At 45.7% G+C, this 21,865-nt stretch overlaps 1 protein-coding gene across 1 annotated transcript; it reads left to right on the plus strand.

Annotated features, from left to right (window-relative positions):
- The first annotated feature begins 18,625 nt into the window (after nucleotides 1–18,625).
- Nucleotides 18,626–20,008, plus strand: LOC120645765 (F-box protein At5g25290-like). The gene has a single exon (XM_039922508.1). It carries the CDS (start codon nucleotides 18,626–18,628, stop codon nucleotides 20,006–20,008), a length of 1,383 nt encoding a protein of 460 aa, XP_039778442.1.
- Nucleotides 20,009–21,865: the final 1,857 nt, after the last annotated feature.

Genomic DNA, 21,865 nt, shown 5'->3' on the forward strand with positions numbered 1-21,865 from the left:
TAGGATGTTCCTAAAGCTTTTGTGTTCAACCATTTGTTTGTGGGGAGTTCAAGGTTCGCTGTGGCTCAGAAAAGCTTTCGTGAAAACCTTTTGTGTTACTTTGTCATTTTCCCAGGAGTTACCCTAAAGAACTAATTTCCGTTTTCAAATTAGTTAATGTGCATTCTTGTATATGTATGTACATGTACGTGTGTAGTCATACTTACTTCGTATTGAGCACGTGCACATCTTGTTCCTTTCGATCTCTTGTATCCTTCTTGGCATTCATTGTATTCATGCCTAATTGAGCATAATCATCCTTTAACACTGCATCACATTATTTTTGTTTTATCCCTCATACGCATTCTTGCATTCATATAGAACCCGAAATTCTCACCACATCGACGCTTCATTCAAGCCGGAGCCCGAAGCCTACCTGAGGAATTTGGAGTGGTGATCCAGATGAGCCTGTTCCAAAAGCTGACACTAACACTTCTTCTCCTTCTCTGAACAAGGCAAGCCCCGGTGCATCCCCTGTCTCTAAGTAGGTTATATATATACGAGAAATTTCTATATTTGACACTTAATTCAAGTGCCTCACTATTTTTAACACTCAATTCAATGACTTTCAAAAATTGACATCGAACTTACGAATTTCTTCGATGGAGGGGTTTTTCTCTATTTCCCATCTTTTCCTTTTCTTTTCTTATTTCTTATTGCTTATTTCTCATATTAGTGGACAGATTTGCCCCTGGACCTTATCCCTTTGTGCTCCCCTGAACCATGGACGCGTTGAGCGGGCACCGTCCTGCTGCTGCTCCACTACGCGGCCACGTCCCACCTCCTGCAGCGTGCCGCCGTGGGCCCATTGCCGGACCCAGCACCGCTTGACCCGGCGCTGGTCTTCCCCTTGGCGACCCATGTGCAGCCCGCTCCCGCCCTCACCGTGGGAACGATCCCAGCATTCCCGGAGCAGTCGAACTCCCTCGCAGGGTCCTCAGCCACGTGCCTGCTCGCCCCCGCCCGGGCGCTCCTCCCGGCAGTGTGGTCTGCCTGCAATGCGGACGATGGCGAGCTGCTGCCCCATGCTCGCCATGTCACCACGTGGCTGTTCGCTGCCTACGCACCAGCCATTCTATCGTAGCGGGCCCCTGTGAGTCCGACCGCCGCCACCGTGGATGCCGCAGCCGCCGGACGACTCCAAGGTGTGCGCGGTGTGTCGGGCCGGACACTGCTGAAGCGAGTGGATGCCCGCCAAGCGCTCCGCCACCTCCCCTAGCCGCCTTCCACCGGCAACGGAGTGAATGGTCGCCGAGTGCTCCGCCACCTCCCCTCAACGCCATCCACCGGTGACGGCCCGCGGGGCAGCAGCGAAGAGGAGAGGAAGATAAGGCTAGGGGCAAACTTGTCAGTTTGGGTCATAAAAAATAAGAAAAGGAAAGGAAAAGATGGAAAATGGAGAGAAACCCCTGTATTGAAGAAATTCGTGTATTCGATGTCAATTTTTGAAAGTCAGTCGAATTGGATATTAAAAATAGTGAGGCACTCGAATTGAGTGTCAAATATCGAAATACACACACACACTATCACCTGTTATGTATAATGCTTGTGCACTAGGTTGTATAGGAGATGATTGGAACCAATTGCATGAGCCCCCCTACTTTACCGAACCTATCCCGAACTAGTATGTGTAGGATGAGTTACTTATGCAAATGCTATGCTAGAAGTCGATAGTTGGATGTCGGCCAACTATCGCGAGAATAGGGTTTGAGGCGTGGTTGCTGAGTGAACTCGCGACACTTCATCTTCCGACATTTCTTAGACCTGATAGGAATATTGTGATCCGAGAAATGTGAATCGTGTGAAACATATGTGACAAATGCTTGATTGGGTGAGTGCATGGATGGCATGGAACATGGTTCGCATGCTAGCTGTAAGGAGCACCGGGGTGTTCGACCCTAGAGGGGGAGGGGGTGAATAGGGTTGCTAATTCGCTTTCTAACCTAGGGCTCAAACTACTTGCATAAGATAAATCTAACACGTCCTACACATGCTAGTTATGACTAAAGTTTATCTATGCTACTCTCTACTTACCCCAAAAGACTTGCAACCTATAGCCAATCCTAATCAAACTAACTAGGAAAGTAAAGGCACGCAAGATAGAGTAAATGCGGAAATGTAATATGGTAAGTAAAAATGTAAGGAAGAGAATATGTAAACTCCCGTGAAGACACCAAGACACACGATTTAACATGGTTCGGTTAGGACACCAAGTCCCTCCCTACGTCCACGGCCACTTGTCCAACAAGAATGAGTGTGATGCCGAATCTCTTCGCTTGATCACCGTCTTGCGTTCGCCACCAAGGCTTCCGGCAAGTAAAGGCTAAGTGGCGCCAAGTCACCAAGACAAGGCCACTGCCACCATCTCTCTCAAAGCGTCACCAACGGCACCATCTTCACTATCGGAGCTTCTCACCAAAAGGGGTCTCCTTCCCCGCACAAAGTGTCGTTGCCGCTCCACACCAAGTCGGAGGGTCACATGATGAGTACACAAGATGCTTGCCGCAGCAAGGCTTTCACTCAAGCTTACTCTCTCAAGAGCTAAGCCTAACCAAGCACTAAGCACTCTCACAAGTATGCTTAAGCCTATATGATGTACAATGAAGCTCTATGGTGGTTGGAGGTGTTCTTCAAGTGTAGTAGACTTCTCTATCTCTTCAGCAACTCCAGCACACACCAAATGAGGCGTGGGGTGGGATATATATAGCCCAACCCCTCAAACTAACCGTTGGAGGAAAGCTGACAGAAAAAGCTCGTAACGCCAGTTAATCCGTCGCTCCTCCAATAGCCATCGTCGGTTCAACCGGTGAATGTAATCTGCCCACTTGAGAAACTAGCCGTTAGTTGTACGGGCAATTAACCGACGTATCGTTGGTTTAACCGGTGAATATAACTGTCCCATGATTCCTGAAAAACTAACTCTCTGGACAATTACACCGATGTTCACTTTGCCTTCATCGCCGGTTTAACCGGTGCCTGTAAAACTCCTGCTGCTTCTTCGGCCTCCAAGTCCATTACACCGGTGAGTGTAAAACACCCAACGCCGGTTAATCCAGTGCCAAACCCTAGCACGCAGCTTCTGTGTTCATTGCACCGATGAGTGCAATTTGCTCATCATCGGTTTAACCGGTGATAGCAAATTGTCTTTGTTTTGATCTTTTCGACTTGGATTTCTTCATGGTCTCTTCAATTCTTGTCCTTTGGACCGAAGAGGTTTCAGGGCAAGATATCAAAAGCCTTTTTACCATGAATATGAGAGATATCAAATTGCAAGATATGTTATGAAGAGGTTTTAGTGCGCTGCCCTGAGACCCGCGAGGAGCGGCTCCCCCTCGACCCTCGTCCGCTAATCGGTTAGCGGAACCACCGTAGGGGCGGCCCTTCGGGCCTAGCTATGCCTATCTTCTCTTTGTCATCACTTGAACCTAAAAGCCTGAGAATGGTCATCTTAACAATAATATTAGTCCAAGTGTTGTGTGTGTCATCAATCGCCAAAACATTATATTGAAATATGGCATGAGAGGCCATTTTCGCTACACTAGCCTTGTCTGGTTGATTAAGGACCGGAAGCGACATTATTGCTCACACCAAGATAAAACTGTACCATCCACATACTGTTTTATGGGAACAACAAACCTATGTAACTCCGTGGAGGGCTAAGAGGTGAAGACCTGCATGCGCTTCGCTCTGTTGGTGGGATGTCGGTGGAGTAGTATGGTCGTGAAGCTCGCGAGTGTTCAGGTCGCTCCTGACGTCAGAGTGGGGCCAGTGCTCTGGGCCAAGCGATGCAGTGACACTTGTTAGTCCGCGGTTACGAACGGTGGCCATGGGGCATGGAGATGCCACGTGTCGTGTGGATGGGTTGATCTAGCTAGATTGAAATCGATTTGAATCGCTGTACTCTCGATATAGAGAACCTTGGTCCATGTACATTACTTCGTAGCTAACATGAAATGGATGATGGGATCATAATAATGATGATGACGACTTAAATACTATTGCTTGTATGAACTTGCTTGGATAAGTAGTTTAGGTGCATAACTGTAGACTCAGGTTAATGACTAACTTGCTGCTAAAACCTTGAAGTAAGGGCTCACTTTTAGTAAGCAGTAGGCTCTAGGTCAGCTTCCACCAAAAAAAAATATATCCAGCATATCCTTGAGAGTCGGACCATGCTATAATAGGTCATAGTCGGGTAAGTCACTACTACAGAATAGTGATGTTGTCCCGGTTGGAAACGGGCTTTTGTCCCAGTTTCCCAACCAGGATTGCCAGCACGGGACAAAAGGGGGGGCCCTTTAGTCCCGGGTCAGAGAACCAGGACAAAAAGGGGCCTTTGGTCCCGGTTGGTGTTCGGTAACACCAACCGGGACCAAAGGTGCTGCTAGAGCCGACGTGGCAGGCAGCCCTTTGGTCCCGGTTGGTAATAACCAAAGGCCCCCTTTTTTCCCTTTATTTTATTTCTTTTGGGTTATTTTATTTTTATTTTAATTGTACTTTTGCATTGGAATTGAACTGGAGTATGAACTCCACTAATATACTTTTATATATATATATATATATATATATATATATATATATATATATATATTCATTTATGTTATATTTGTCCTTTATATGTATCATATATATAGGAATTCACTTATACATATGTATATGTGAATTCTGATATATATGGTACATATTAATTAAGGACAAATATTACATAAATAAATTTCTATATATATATATGTATTACTAAAGTTGATATATATATTTAAATACACCTAAATAGATATGCATATATATATATACATATACTTAATTACGTAAAAGTAAAACAATTCAGATATATATACATACACATACTTAATTACATTCAAAGTGCAACAAAAATTTTACTTAATATTGTCATATTTACTTCTATTATCTATGTTTGATACACCATCATAGTAGAATTATCCCGCTTTGTCGACGATCTCATTAACTATAAATCCGCACATGGCTTCATGAATCGCCAGAATCCTTTCCTCTGGTATGAGTGTCTCTTTCATTTCATCGAGCTATGGAAAAGCGAGAATATTAATTACAACAATTTACAAAATGAGTTGAAATTTAGAATAAATATTTGTACTTACTTCCTGTTGCCATCTAGTATACGACTTCTGAGCGCCTACTAGCCCATGGAGGTTCTCTATAACATAATATGCACATAAATTGTTTCCCTGCGCCTACCTCCGACACTTTAAGAGAAAATTTTGAAGTCATCAGATATTCATTTATATCTGTACAAAACAAAATAGGATGTGCAAAGCAGAATCTACTCCGTACCAGAAAGTTTGTCTCCAATCTTAGTTCGGGGCTGAAATTACTTCTGGGGTTCTGATTAAATTTGTTCCAAACCCTGCGCATGATCGAAAATGAATAAATATATTCATCAAATCATTTCAAAGTAATTGTGATTGAGTGGTAAGGCCAGAATGAATTACTTTTTTAACATGTTGGTCATATCCATCCTCAAAGAGTCCATAACTATCGCTAAGCTCATGTCAGTGATTATGACAATTAGTACCCAGTGATCATTGCAAGATTGTATGAATCGGTTTTTGTTAGGGTTAAAAAATTCAATTATACAAAATTGAAAGAGTTAAACGACTAAAAATACTTACGCAAAGTTGTATGGAAATAGTATGTTAGTCTTCTTTTGCTGAACGGTTATGAACTTGTATAAGTTGGCAAATGTTTCCTCAGGATTGTCACGTAGAGTTTTGCAGTTCACAATTGATGGGTCGATGAAGCCGATGTGAGAGTACCCTTTCCTTCTCCAAGTTTGAATCTCCATTCTACGGGGTACAATATGAAAAAAGGAATCAATAGAACGAAGTCTTGTAATAATATTCCTTAGTTATATAAGGTAACAAATAAAATTTAAAGAACTCTACTTACAGAAGCCACAAACTGACGATGGAGAGGTCGAGGGCATCCTGATGGTATAGTTGGTACACTTCTTCCCATTCAATCCATATGATGCCGTCTCCACGAAAGAAATCGTCATCTGAAAACTTGCACCCCCAACATGAACTGACAATCGGCCATCAATTTCATGTAGATATCATGCAGCCTTCGCATTTGCGTTGGAAGGACATCCACGATTTTTGGGGGGGACAAGGCTGATGCCCAGCTTAAATGGCCCAGTTCGAACCATTGGAGCAATCTGAAAGTCTTGTGACTGCTGAACTTGATCTATTGACCCTGTGATATCATCAGTAGTAAGCTTGCATGACTTCAAAAAATTGAGTAGCCCTTGTTGTTCCGGTGGTTCGACAAAAAGCAGGTCTATTGTCTGCTTCTTCTAGGCACCTAGCTGTGGAACATCGCAACCTGACGACCCTGATTTTTTCGTCTCATAAGACTTTTTAATCTGTTGGTCATAGTCCGAAAGCGGCGCATCTGGAATGAACTTTCTTTTGTTTGCTTCGGTCATTCCAATAAAAAATTTCAAGTCCCCAGGATTGATTTCTTTTCCTTCTTCTCTGGCGTCTTCTTTCTGAAGTGTTCTTTCACAGCGGCCTGAACATGTTCCGTCAGTTCTTCAGGCGTGCAGTCCGCGGCCAACTTCTCTGGAGCCTCCTTAGATTTCTTCAGCCGCTTCAGCTATTTCTTTAGAGGCACCTTAGACGAATGGCTCATCGACCTCGATCCCTGCTTCTGCTTCTTTTGAGGTGGTGGGGGAGGTGAAGGAGGAGATGCCGGTGAAGCCGGAGTACTTGCCGGCTACCCAGGAGATAATGGTGAATCTGGTGCAGGCCGCGGAGATGGTGGCGAAGGAGGTGATGAACCAGGAGGGGGTCGCGGAGATGCCGGCCTTGATGCCTGATCAGTAGCCTTCAGGATGATGTGGCGCTTATCCTATAGGATGTAGCCATGAATGGCCTCGACTAGCGTCCTCTCCCCGTCACCACCAGAAATATCGAGCTCGAGCGTCTTCCAATCATTGGACACCTCCTCGACGGAAACCCTAGCGTATCCAGCCGGAATCTCCTGCCCATGGTACAAGTCACCTGGATTGGTTGGCATCACGGTACCGTGCGCAACCATAAATGTTAAGTTCTTAAAGGCAGTTTGCAGCTCACAGGGTGTCCGCTGGGTGATCTCATCCACTGCATACCGCTGCTGAGCTGCCGTTTCAACTACAGGTACTACTGTATTGGTAGGATGGTCTGTGGAACTTTTACACTGCGATAGATCCGCTACGACATTGGGCTCTGGAGCCGCCGCTTCTAGTTGTTGCTGCTGGCTCATTGCTAACGCCACTTGCCGTTTGACCTCATCGGCCATTCTTGCATCATGTGAGAGGAGCTGCTCCTCTAGACTTCGCAGGTGCTCTCGCTCCTCGTTCTTTCTTCTTTGGCGACTTCTATATGAGTCAATGTAATCGTTGAAACCAAACTTCCACGGAACCACTCCTTTGCCCCTTGTGCGGCCCGGAGGTTCTAAATTCTGAAGGGCGTAACTAAGCTCATCCTTTTCTCTATCGGGCTGGAATGTTCCTTGGGCAGCTGCTTGTATGGCATCCTGCAGTCTCTGGGCCGTTTGACGAATTGTTGGGCCATAGGCACTCCCCAGTCTCTGGGTCCAAGGTTCCGCCATGTGCATAGTACCAGTTTCTTGAACGTTCAGGCCAGTTGATGGTCGCAGGCTGGATACCTTTGTCAATCAAATCCTGCTCCATCTTTTCCCATTTTACTTTTGCAAGCTTGTAGCCACCTTGCCCTAGAGTGTGATGATATATTTTCTTTAAGGCATTTTCCTTGGCCTTCTCCACTTTGTGAATCCCAAGCTCCGAACACTTATATGCCACAAAGGCATCCCTGTAGTACTTCTGCTTTGCAAGATCTCCAGTAAACTCTGGTGTTTTTCCTTTGTTGATATAGTTCTTCATCAATTTCTTCTTAAATATCTGGAACTGCTCGGCCATCTTGCTTAGGGTCCAGCGCTTAGCTGATTCTTCTGATTCAGCTGGAACCGTGAAGTTCTTCTTAAGCTCATTCCAATGCCATTCCTTTTCTCTTTCGGGCACCACATTCCTTTGCTCGCTTGGATTGTAGGCTTTCCATAACCTAATGCTGATCGGGATGTGGTCCCTTACAAGACATCCAGATTGCCTGATATATTTCTTCGCGGCTGCTTCCGGAGCGATCGGTTCGCCATCTGGAGCCACTTCTGTTATAATGTATCGCCCTTCCAATTTCTTGGTCGGGCCTCGCTTCGTTCTCTTCGGCTGTTGTGATGATCCAGATGGCTTCAAAAATAAATATATATTCATGGTTATTAATTACTCATTGTAATCACGACTTAGAAAAGAACAATTGATGTTAAGATATATATACATTTGCTTCTTAGTCATCTGCGGCATCTCTGGGTTGATCAGTTTCGTCGCCACCGGACATATTGAGGTATATGTCGGTACTGGCGGCATCACCAATGTTGTCGCCATGAACACCCGCGTTGGAACCGGATGCAATCATATCCATTAGGAATTCTTCATCATTCATCACATCACGTCGCGGGTCCATCTTAACTAAGTATTGAATATACAAATTGTTGTAGTCATTAATTTTTTTGATTTTTACAAGTCCATAAAGAATTTTCTAAGTAAATCTTAATAGGACACTAATCCCTCACTAAAACATGAAAAAAATGATTGAAAGCACATGCTCTTACCTTCCAACACCTCCTCCTCCAAGGAAATGAAAATCAAAACATATTACTGAAACTGATAACCATGATTGGGTCAATTTAAGGATCCTTTCTGTAACAAAAAAAAAAACTGAAGCCTTGTAGCCATTCAAACATATTACTGAAACTGATAACCATGATGTTCATGGCTTTATTAACCACAGATTTGGATATCTCCTAGTGCGATAAGAAGCATGGTAAACTTGAATCAACTGTTTAGTGCGTAAACTGAAATGCAAGACATTTGAAGTTCGAGCTGTAACAGTTGTGCATATAATTATTTGAAATCTGTATGACAGTAACTGATACAAATAGTTAAGACGTTTTTAAGCAAGCCAGAGAACTTTTTCTGATTGAATCGATCAGACATCATTTTCTTATTCTGTGATTGTCAGCATGATCAGCATGCTAGATTCTAGGAAAAATATCATGGAACACAAATCTGGCTTGCCTGGAACCAACATTATTTTGATAACAGAAAGATCCTAGTAGAGCACAGATTAGTAATCTCTATGTTGCAGATGAACCCCAAGAAGGTATTGAACCACTGCATGTTTGCATCTGCGCCCATAGGCCATAGCACTGAAATTGGAAAAGATGATAGGGCCCAGTATGAATTAGGTACTGGAATGCTACGGTAGGTAAAGCCATCGTTAGTACCTCTGTTCAACTTCGTAGAGCTGACCTGTGTTAAGTATGTAGGATATACTCGAAACCCAACCAGGCTGCAAGTCAAGAAAACCAGTACTAGGACTAGGAATCACTACCCAAACTCAACAACCTGTGTAAGAAGCATAGCAGTAGTTGGAGCTAGCCAAGAAAACCAGTAGGGTCGACCTCGTGGAGGTCATGAAGGGGGAGAGGCCTTGTGTCCTGCGCCGTGAGGACGCGCTCACATCGGGCACGCGGGCCCATGACATCGTCGCATGAACACAAGAGGCCGTCTTCCTCGGGTTCGAGGTCGTCAGCCTTCAGCGCCGCATCCACAGTCGTAGGTAGGCCGTGTTTATTCTATCTTCGCTTCGTGCTCTTCTTATTTCTCTTATGTGCGTGCTAATGATTTTGGGCTTCTCCGTCTCCTAAACAGGTGCCAAGGAGGGAGGTATCTGCTCCTCAAGTTGGGGGCGTGGTTGCTGCTGCAGCGGGTGCGGGACAAGGGCGAGCTGCCGTAGTGGAAGCAGGAGAAGGACCCACCTACGGTGCGACGAAACAGGGGTGGAGCACCTCATGCTGCTGTCGGGGCGCTCTGCACTGCCTGCTGGCGCGGCCCGTAGAGCCCGTCCTGCGGCTCCCAATGTACGCACCGCACCACGCATGCTTCCCCATGTTCAGAAGCTGAATTCAACAAACAAAAGAAAGGGATGACAGAGAGTCCATACCTTCACTGCAGGACGGTCTTTAGGTGGGGAAGAAGGTGTGCCTCGCAAGAGGAGTCAGGGTAGCATGACTGTGATGCTCTCGGTGTCGTGCTCGCGAGGCCGTTGACGATGTTGGTGCAGCAATGGCGCCAGCAGGCCATGCACCCTCAGCCCAGCCACCGCCGCGCACTCGCTGTGCGCCTCCAGCGTACTGGTAGGGCCTGGGGCGGCTGTGGCTGGCGCGGTGGCCGCCCAACGCCTGGAACGTCGGGAATCGCCGGGAGCACGTCCGTGATTTGGCGGCGGCGGGGTGCTGTCAGATCGGGATCCGGCAAATGGTGGGCGGCGGGGCTTGAAGGGGGCGGCGCTTGAAGGCGGCGGTGCCAATGGTGTGAGCCTTAGGCAATGGGGGGCGGCAAGGGTGCGGCGACGGCAAGCATGGCGGTGACGACGGCGAGCATGGCGGTGGCGGAAGCAGTGCGACGGGATAGGCCCGAGCGATACGAAAAGAATCTCGCCTAGTAATTTTGTGTGATGAGAAAAGAACCCATTTATTACAGAATAAAAGAGTTAGAAAGCCACACTATTCCACAACCGAGCAAATAGCCTAATGGTAATGTGCTCTGGCCTTCAGTGCTGCCCAGGTTCGACCACCCCCCCCCCAGAATTTTTGAATAAAACTCATTTAATTTGTTCAGCTGACATGGAGCTTGCCCTGGTGACATGGCGCGCGTGGACAGGCACGTGGCGGTGACATGGCGCCTGGCATGTGGCAACAGGCTAAGAAATTGAGTGTGACGATTTGATAGTGACGAATTTGCTATAACGTCATAGCTAACTGGGCCAGATTGTGACGAATTTAACAAAATGTCACTGTATTTTGGGCTTCAATATCCAAAATGCAGATCCATGACGGAAAATAGAAAAACGTCATAGACTAGTGCTGTTAATGATGTTTTCTGAAAGTGTCGCTGAAAAACTGTCACAGATTAAATGATTTTTTGTAGTGATATTCTACTGCACTCATCCATTCTCTATACTTCTACTCTACACCAACTACCAGAAGAGGGACCCACTTGTCAGATTTATTAAATCCCCCCAACCGGCCCCTCCACTCTTTCTCCCTCATTCCCTCCACCCCCTCCCTCCCTGCTCGACAGCGCCGGCAGTGGAGGCCCACACACTGTGCCGAGCTAGCCCGCGCGGAGGCCATGGCCGGCGCCGCGCCGGAGCTCCCACCCTCCGCGCCGGCGAAAGGAGCTCTGCTCCTCCCCCCCACCCCCCCCCACCCCCCCACCCCCTACGCTTGCCGGCAACAGGATCTCAGGCCTCCGCGGCCGACCACGGCCTCCCCACTCCCCAGACCTCCGCGCGAGGCGAGGTGGAGGCATGGCGGCTCCCCTTCCTCTCCTACTCCGGCGGCCCTGCGGCGCGTCGGCGTGCCGGCGGAGAGGCGGGGCGCGCGTGGGGCTTCCCTCCTCCTCCGCGTGGGGCCAGGCGGCCGGCGACGCGCGGCGAGACCGTCCGCGGCGGCGTGCGGCGAGGCCCGTCTCCTCCTCCCTCCCCTCCAGCGCAGAGGTCGCGGGGCACGCCGAGCTCCGCGACCTCTGCACGCGGCGGCGGAGCAGGGGCCGCCTCCCTCCCTCCCTCCTCCCTCCTCGAGCGCGGCGGCGGGGAGCATCTGCGGCCTCCCCACCTGGCGGTGGAGGCCATGGCGGTGCGGCGGCGGATCCAGGCGCCGCGGCGGCCCTCCGCCTCCTCCCTCCCTCTTTGTCCCCCTTCGCTCCCTCTCTGCCCCCTCTCCCCTCTCTTCCTCTGCTCCTCGGCATGCGCGGGGGCGCGGTGCGGCGGCGGCGGCGCGGACGCGGTGGGCGGCCGATGCGGGGCGCGGCCGGCACATGCGCGAGGGGCGAGGTCCGGCGCGCGGTCGACCTCTCTGGCTGACGCGGCGGGCGGGCGGGCTGCGGGCCCCGCGCCACGTGGGCTCCTAGAGGAGGAACGGCATCGCCTTCACAGTTGGAGGATCTCAGCCCTTCCCCTATCGTATAGGAGGCTGTGGAGGATGCCGCTGCAGCCGTTTCTTCCGTCAAACGCTCCTCTAGGAGGCTGTGGAGGATAGCAGTGCGAACAGCCTAAGGACCCCTGCTGCTGAATACACTCTCCTGCAAACTGTAGAACCCTACCAAAAGACACTGGCTACCTTGTGAGCTCATACAAAGTACCAGTGAATACATGGCCGTTTACAGAATGGCAATCGACCAGTAGCATGCCACACCATCAACATATGTTATGTGTACACATAGAGTGTTGACGGCAGAACATATCGGTTGATCAATCTGAACAAAATCAGGTCCAGTTCTACTGATTCGGAGCAGCTTTGACATTCCAATCAGTTACTCTGTCACGTGTCGTCGGAGAGAAAGACGTCAGGAAGAGAAAGTGGATCAAGCTCATAGAAGCCCTGGAGCGTGCCACTTCTTTCTTTGGTCAGGCAGGAGATGTGATTGGAGAACAACCCCAAATTCTCTCCCGAAGGTATCATCAGATCGAAATCCTTTTTCTTGTCAGATTTAAACACACATCTGTAACCACGAACTTGAGTAAGAAGCATAAGCGTTGTGCCAGCTTCAGTGCACGCAATAATCTGGCCGACAACAAATTCGCAAGCGTTGCTGCTGGATGTAACTCAGTCAGGTGCCCAGTTCATATAGATGGCCCAGATCTGACCAACTTGTGGAAGCACCTCAAATTACCACTTAATGGCAGTTTGTCTGGCATCTACCAGATGAGAGAAAACAGGACTTGTGTCATACTTGGTTCTCCAGTACCAAACTTCAAATGTACCACAGCTGATAGGCATCAAGGTATGTATGTCCTTCGCCAACCACCGTTTCTCCTGCTCTGACTGAGGACTCTCCAAATTCATTGGCACCATGGGTATTTTTCTGCGAGGATGTATCTTGTTCAGAAGAAATATGTGGTTCCAAGGGGATCTCCTTTTGAGCAATCAGCTCATCTCCAGAATCCATTTCACTATCTGTAGTATCAGCAGTCAAATCAATGAGCATTTCACCTATCATACTGCCGAGAGACATGTAGGAGACAAGAGATACAGAAGAAAATGCTCAGGTCAGCTGGGAGACGTGCAGTGTCAAGTTCCATAAAGCCTTCTGGGACACCAACCTTTTCAGCTCCATTATAAAAGGGAATAATGCTGTGCCAAAATCGAACGTCCTGTTTGGTTCGCCCCCTAGCACACATAGCACAAACTTTGACTAATAATTAGGGGTGCTAAATAAAGTCAGTTTACAAAACTAACTCCACAACCCCTGCGCTACTTCGCGAGACGAATCTAATGAGACCTTTGACCGCACGATTAGAGGTTGGTTACTGTAGTATTATTGTAGCCAATCATCGATTAATTACTATCATTAGATTCGTCACGAAAAATTACACCCATCCGTAAAAAGATTTTGCAAATAAATTTTATTTAGTACTCCATGTATGAAAAAAAGAAGTTGTGCTAGGAAGTAGCACGGGCAAACCAAACAGGGCTTCATCATACTATTACAAATGAGGATAACAGCGGCACCATCATCAGCTGACATAGTTGACAGGAATTCCACAATCTCATATTCAAGGATCTATGGTCAGGATAACATAATGTTCGACCAAACCACCGCAGCAAACGGAAGCATTACTCCAGTAGCACCTTCTCTTCAGAAGGGTTCAGATGGAAATACACTGCAGAAAATATCATCTTTGCGGCGACATTGCGAGAAACTCCAGAAATTAGGACCGGCTAGCGAGGCAACAAAGCTACTCCCTCGATTCTCCACCGCATTAGGCTATGCGCCAACCAAATAAACCAAAATAACTTAGGATCTGTTTAAATGAACTAAAGTTAAGTGCTAAATTTTAGCATATATTAGCACTCGTACACATGTTAAAATTTTTAAATCTTGCATAAAGTTTAACTCCATCTATTAATACTTCCGTTTGAATAAACTAGTACTAAAATTTAGCATTTTCATCCATTAACACTTACATGCAAACGGATGTTAGCTTGAGAGCGGCTAGCGACTGACGCCGCCGCCGCCGCCGAGTGAATCGACGAACGGGAAAGACCCACCAGGCACAATGGGGGTGAGCAGTGAAAGTATTCGGCCTAACAAAACATGCGCACTAACTAACTAATAAAGGCTCTCGCAAAAAAAATAACTAACTAATAAAGGCCCAACCCACTAACAACTAAACAAGTCAAGGCGAAAAAACAAGTAACTCATAAAGGCCCAACTGCTAATCAGCCCACCCGCCCGCGCGTTTGAATTTGGTCGGTCGCGCCGCTTCGTTGCCGCGGCCGCCGACTAGCTTTGCGAATGCAATTTTTCATTCTGGGAATACGTCGAGAGTCGAAACTCAGGCATTACGAGTTTCACAAGTCACCACCCAGCGAGGCCAGTGCCCCTGCGCGACGTCGTCACAGTTCGTCGCGACGAACAAGAAGGCGAAGGCCTCCAAGCAGCAGCAGCCGCCCCTCCGGCTCGCCTGCCTGGCGGCCGAGGCCAACGAGCGCGGCGAGGAGAAGGACGCCACCGCCACACCCAGTGCCGTAGTAACGTGGTGGCGAATACAATATATCATTATTTCTAATTTATTTGAAGTTCATATATGACGGAGCGAAAGACTAGTTTGAAATTTTAAAAAATAAAAATTTATAAATATAAAACTTCTGTTCTTTTTAGCACGAAAGAAATTGAAAAATATAAAAAGAACTAGGCCACGAAAGCATTTCAAGTATATAGTAGAGATAACCATGCTTTTTCGCGAAAGTGCCTTAGCATGTATTTCATTAAAAGGAAAACAATACGGCCATTACAAACCTTAATAGATAGAGGCTATTAAGGCAGTTAAAGAGCACCACCAAGCTGGTGGCTGTGACCTCAACTACACCAAACAAGAAACAACAAGAACAAGCGGGGGAGGAAACTCACTCTAACCCACAAAACCTAGACATGACTATACAACTGAACCTGCAAAAAATACAAAATCAATACAAGGGTGCATAAAGTCTCCAACTAGCAAGGCGGCAAAGCATTCGCCTGGACAACATGTCAATGTGGCAAAGCATCCGCTCGAAACGATCACCAACCGACAAGATGAAGGCGGCAAGGCATCCGCCAGAGCAAGCAAAGGACGGCGGCAAAGCATCCGCCAGACGACGACCTATGCAACCCTGACGATGAGGATGAAACGACCATTTATATTTAAATTTTTGAAAAAAATAAAATGTGTAGTAATTGTTTTTGAAAAATTAATAAACTGAATATCACCAGAACAATGAGCTTTCATATTTTATTTTTTGAAAATTTTTGAAACGAGTATATTTAAATTTCAGAATCATGATCTACCATACGTTTGGCTTCTTATTGTTGTTAGGTCGGTTTCACACACGTGTCCTTCATAGTTCGATTTAATCTATATAACTCTCATGTGTAGTAAAAAAAAATCTCCGATTACAACATAAATAGACTAAACATGTTGGACTACTTTATAATTTAGTTTTCTTAGTCAACTAAAAGTTTCTGATTTTTTTTAAAAGAACTTAACCCTTATTAGAGTTGGTTTGAAGTATCAAAAATATTGTTTTATCAAGAAAATGATAACGAGGTAAACATTTTCTCTATTCGGTATTCTTTTGATAATATATCTCCCTAGTCATGCTCTTTTTCTCACTAGCATGACGGTTCAAAATATTTGGGGACCAAACATGTATTTAGGAACCCTGCGGTATGAAGGTAACCCAAAGGGCTAAGGCAAAAGAATGTGGCTCTCAACCGTGCATCAACTCGGCTTCTTTTCCTTGCAACACCCTCAAGATCCAATTTTATTGTGATAATAACGACGGTTACGTACCACGGGTACCTCAAAGAAAGAATTCCTAGGCCCAACCACCAAGGTGAAACTAGCCCAGGAAGCTGGGCCCATGGAGCAAGGTGAACTAACCAACGGGCCCCGTGTATCAGGCATAGGGGTGGTAAAGGGCTCTAGATTTTGGCCTAGAAAATCTAAGGGCCGGGCCTAAAGGGGCTGGGCTCTAATCTTATACAATTTTGAGATAAAAAATTTAATAGTCTTGTTGGGCTATGAAGAGGTCACTAGAGCTATGACCTATTACCACCCTAATCAGGCGGCGACCTGAGGATCAGGCCACCCGCTGACAAGGGACGTCGCAACCTCCCGACCCCTAGCAAAACTTGGGTGTCTAGCGCCCTCCAATGGCCAAATCTAACCCCCCAACCCGCTGGGAGACGAGAAGGATGGACCGGTGGAGAGCAGTAAATGTGCCAGGGCCGATGGGATGCGCACGCGCACTCACGCCCCCTTTGAGAAACCCCTGGCACGCAAACCCCTGGCCAGCCAGGCCATCATGACGCCTCGGCCACGGCGTCTGCGCCGGCCCCATCCCGTCGTCCTGATGGGGTGTGACAACCAATATTATTATGAGCAGGGATTAACCCTAAGTGACTAGGGTGAAGGATACGAAAAGGAGGAGAGAAAAAGAAAACGAGCGGAAAAGAACAAGGGAAAGTCAAACATAGTCAAAATTTGGCCACATTTAAAAACTTTGAAAGGTTTGGAAGCCAAACTCTATAGAAAGTATCAAACAGAATATTTAGCGATGTTCAAATTTGAAGATTGAAATTCAAATTCCAAAGAAAAGAGTGAGAATTCCCTCAGTTTCATGAAATGATGGAAAAGCCATGGTTAGCAGCTATTAGTTGGAAATTTTATCAAGCAAGCCAACAGTTAGTCAACATGAAAAATGAAGTGCAAAATATGTACTTAGCAATGGAACCATGATTGAACAGTTTGGAGAATGACCTGGACACATTTGAAGTGTTCAAAGTTGGAAGGAAATAGTAACACACCTGAATATTTCAAAGTGTGGCTGCACAACCATAATGCTCAAATTTGAGCCTAAATAAAATGAGACATTGTAGATCAACCATGCATGAAAAGTACTCAGATGCAAAGCTGGATGTTTGGGAAGAAATAAGGTGTCATTTTTTGGGTGAAAACCTTTGTAAGGTCATTCAAAATCAATGTCAAAAACAGGTAGTTTGAATTAAAATGCTGAACTTTAGAAAAAGTAGCCTGAACCCTAACTGTTCAGAGCAATTTTTGAAAGGGTTCGAGGCCAAATCAGAAAAATGTTCCTGAAACAAAAGTTGTAGAGAAATATCAAATCAATAACTTTGCGTTTGGGAGATTTTTAAGTACAATAGTGAATGTTGGAGATAATGGAGCTGCAATGTTCTGGTTCTGAGGAGTTCAGTCTGAAACAGATGTGCACAGCAGGGATGAGACCAATGTTTATACAAGTTAGAGATAGAATCTGAAGAAATGCCTGTAAAAGAAAATGGAGATGAACATAGGGCTACAATTATCCTGTTGGAAGATTTCGAAGTTTAGTAGCAAATTGGGGAAATAATTTGCATCAATGTTGATATATTTGAATAAGTTAACCGAAAGCCTTGTTCTTTAGTGGCAACCGAATTTGGGCAAGATAGAGGCTGAATCAGAGAAGGTGCATAGAAAGAAACATGTAGAGTAATTTCTTCCCTAAAATTTTTATCTTGGGAGATTTCGAGGTTTATACGCAGAATTTGCAAATATTTGGGTTTAAACCTGGCAGGATTGAGCTTATGACTGAAGCACTGCATTATATTATTGGCCGAATTCAGTAAAAATGCAATAATCAGGGCAGAAATTAAAGGCTTTAGAGGCAGATTTGGGGAAAGTAACCAACACAAAAGTTATAGAGGAAGGTTCTCTCTACAAATTTTATTTTATCCAATTCCAATATTTGTATATGAATTTGAGAGAAAAAGGAGGATCAAACTTGCTGTTTCAGAGACGTAACAGAAGAGAACAGAGCAGGTTCAGACCGAGCCGTTCTTGTCCACTGCTGTCGCCACCGGATCGAATTCGCGGCAAAATTCAACGTATCCACCGTCAATCCCAAGGAGGTGGCAAGCTATCGCTGCCATCCCGGCACCCTCCGTCGATTCCCTTCATCCACGGCAGCGCAAGAGCATCAGGAAACTGTCTCTCCCAACTTCCCAATCCATTTACAGCCTCAAGTATGTTGGATTTTGGCCAGCTTCGGGTGGCTCGGCGCGGCGCTGCAGTCGCCGTGCGCCACGCGGTCGATCGAGGCTGGGCATGGCAGCGGCTTCCCCTCTCTCCGTTCCTGGGCATGACGCGTTCCTAGACCTCCACGGAGTCGATCTCAGATTTTGCCAGTACTGTTCCGGACTCTGATTTCACCACTATTTCGGACTCGGAATTTGCTTGGACTTGCCGGCCGGCCTATATAACTGAAAGTTCAGAGAACCAGCAGATTGCATCATTGCAACAGTTTGTCGAAGCGAGAGCGAGAGCGAGACATCCAATTTTGGCTTTGTCCAGTACTGATGAAGATGTACAGCACGAGCAGAGCAGCCATGATGAGCCTTCGCCATCTGTTCTTGCGAGCTGTTTCCAAGTTCTTCCTTTCCTCCTCTCCGAGTTTACTGAAGGCACTCCAGGGAATTGGGCATGTTCATCAACCAGGACCATCGCTCAAGGACGATGTCAGCGAGTACCGGCCTGAACTGCCGGTGGACATCCTGATGGACATCTTTGCCCTGCTAGAGATCCCTGACCTGCTGCGTGCCGGCGCCGTATGCTCCACGTGGCACGCTGCGTACACCAGCCTGCTCAGCCATGGATGTTACCATCGGCCACAGACGCCATGCCTCCTCTACACATCTGAATCTGACGCGGATAACGTTGCCTGCCTCTACAACCTCGCAGAGGACAGGGTCTACAGGCTCACGCTCCCGGAGCTGGCGATCCGCAGCCGGTATCTGATTGGCTCCTCCAATGGCTGGCTGGTCAGCGCCGACGAGAGGTCGGAGCTGCACATGGTCAACCCAATCACCGGTGAGCAGATCGCCCTCCCACCGGTGACCACCATCGAGCAGGTCAAGCCCATCTTGGACGACGCCGGTGAGATTAAGGAGTATGAGTTGTCGCATTTCAGCGGAGAAGAGGTTTACCGTGACCCAACAATTCTTGCTCTCAATGAGCTGCGTGATGACCTCTACTCCAAGGCATTTGTGTTCCCTGATGAGGCCTCTTCAGGAAGCTACGTTGTGGTCTTGATCCACGAACCATATGAGCTTTCATTTGCAAGACCAGGAGATTCTAAATGGACACTGCTGGCAGCAAGAGATTCCTATGAAGACTGCATGTACGTGGATGGCGTACTGTATGCAGTGACAGGTGCTTGCAGAATTGATGCTTTTGATCTCACCGGCCCTACTAACTTAAGGAAGGTGATTATGGAAGAAACAAAGAACTTTATTTATGAACACATATACATTACTAAGACGTCATCAGGAGATCTGCTGCTAGTTTGGAGGGAACAGGATGTCAAAGGTGAGGGCGATGTGGGCGAGGATGCTCCAGAGCCTGTACAATGGGAACTAATTTCAGAGATCAAGATGGAAACTAGGAAAATCACGTTGTACAAAGTTGACATGGAAGCAAAAGAGCTCGTCGAAATTAATAGTCTGCATGACCATGTGTTGTTCCTTGGGTATAGCCAGACGTATTGTCTAGGTGCTGAAGAATATCCATCATTGAAGGCAAATCATGCCTACTTGACAGACAGTCAAAGATATATAGCATCTTGGAAGAGAAATTGCCGTGATATATGTGTTTTCAATTTGGAAAGTAACAGTGCTGAAGAAATTGTGCCTCCTCAGTGTTGGTGCAGCTGGCCAGCTCCCATATGGATAACACCTAACCTTACAAAGATGAGCTCAAGATTAAAGGAATAGGTCCTGTTTTATAAACTGTAATTGTATTTTCCATGTTTAAATATGTATGTTGAGTTTATTGAATCATATATTCTTGACTCATGAATTTTCGTTAGAGCTAGAATTTATCAATATAATATAAAACACTGAGCTATCATTCATGTTTGTAAATAATGTTTGTGGGTGGCTAAACGAACAGCAGGCTAAATAATAATCCCTCATCATTTAAAGTTTATTTGGGATGCTTGTCAAATTTAACTATCAGAAAAACTATATAAATATATATAAATATGTTAAATTAATGCACGTGTTCATCAAAATTATTCATTTGGCAAAAAGGTTTGGGCAGGAAATACTGTCACCGGATCCTTAATTTGGCCAACAAACCACATTCTCGGACTCTCTCCTTAAAGTTTTGAAAATTCATATTTAGGCATAGATAGAATTTAAGCAGTAATTAAATATTACATCTACCACTCATACTAAGTATTTGGAGACCTTTCAAATACTTAGTTCTTCGGGTACTCCTCTTCAGTAGACGGCTGATGCACTTCTGAAAAACCACAAAAATAAAACCTTGAGTAGGAAGGTACTCAGCAAGACTGACCCGACTAACCAAAAATAAAATAAACTAAAATAAAACTGCAAGGAGTATGAGGACTTTTTAGTGGACTAGCTGACTCGACAATTTTGCATAAAGCTTACTAATGGTAAGTCCTTATTTTGTGATTTTACTCCAATTTAATAATTAATTAACATCTAGGTGATAAAAATCTTTTTCATAACAAGAAGCACTAAACATCCAGTAATATTACTTTCAAGGAAAAACCACACAAATATCTTTCTTAACTATGATGCTCAAGCGATGATCAAGTGCATTCATGACCGAGAATTGCGGCGATCCAAATCGATTTACATACTGCAAGAGATACCTAATCACCAGTTATGTACAGTTCTGGGGACTGTACGTAACAACTTTTCAATTAGCCGTACCCAAAGGACCGAAAATAAAGTTATCCGGACCCAGAGGCGCACCCCCACATGGGACCCCATGCCTGGCCTAATCTCCAATGTGAGTTTCAGGCTACACCTCTGCCTTTCTCTCACTCGCCAAGCACGAGTATAAATCATTTCCGATCCAAGAGCCAACTAACTCACCAGACTTGCTGGTTCCCAATGGCAGTAAGCAACCAGGTAGTATCACTTGATCAAAGATTAACACAGTGAACGGTCCTTAAAAAATTAATTTGAATGGGCAGAACCACATCGCTAGCTTCTGCCCACAACTTTAAAAACAAGCCATTTCCTTGATTAAAGTGAGATCTAGATTAACCTTAGGTATTGAAGTAACATGGTTACTATAAAGTAACAACTAAGCTTTGCTAAGCATAGGACATTACAAGTTAAATTTGAGAAGGTGGCAAAGTTGTCCTATTAAACAAGGACGGATTATGCATAAGAGAATTGGCTTGCAATCAACTCCTAGAAGTAATGCACAATCATGAAATAAACCAAATTTTATGATTTTATAACGATTATAAAAAGGGTAGGTATAAATGCATCGGGGCTGGCCTTTAGTCCCTGCTAAGTTAGTATCTTCAAAAATCCCTTCCACAATAGGAATAAGATCAAGAACTTCCTCGGTCTCCTGGGGATCTTCAGATAATTCCACAAACTCCACTTCAGGTGCTTTAGATTCTACGGTAGGATGCAAGTCAATATTAGCGTGCAAAAATTTTGATAAAATAAGACTGTACAACTTATCTCATGATAACATTGCAAGTCAACACTATCCTACCCACAAAAGAATTAACCCACCATTTTCTTAATTACTAATCTACCTTATGCATTTTCTTCTATTAAATAAAAGGGTTTCAC

Source organism: Panicum virgatum, chromosome 8K (assembly GCF_016808335.1).
Source record: "Panicum virgatum strain AP13 chromosome 8K, P.virgatum_v5, whole genome shotgun sequence".
In the NCBI taxonomy this organism is placed as follows: Eukaryota; Viridiplantae; Streptophyta; class Magnoliopsida; order Poales; family Poaceae; genus Panicum; species Panicum virgatum.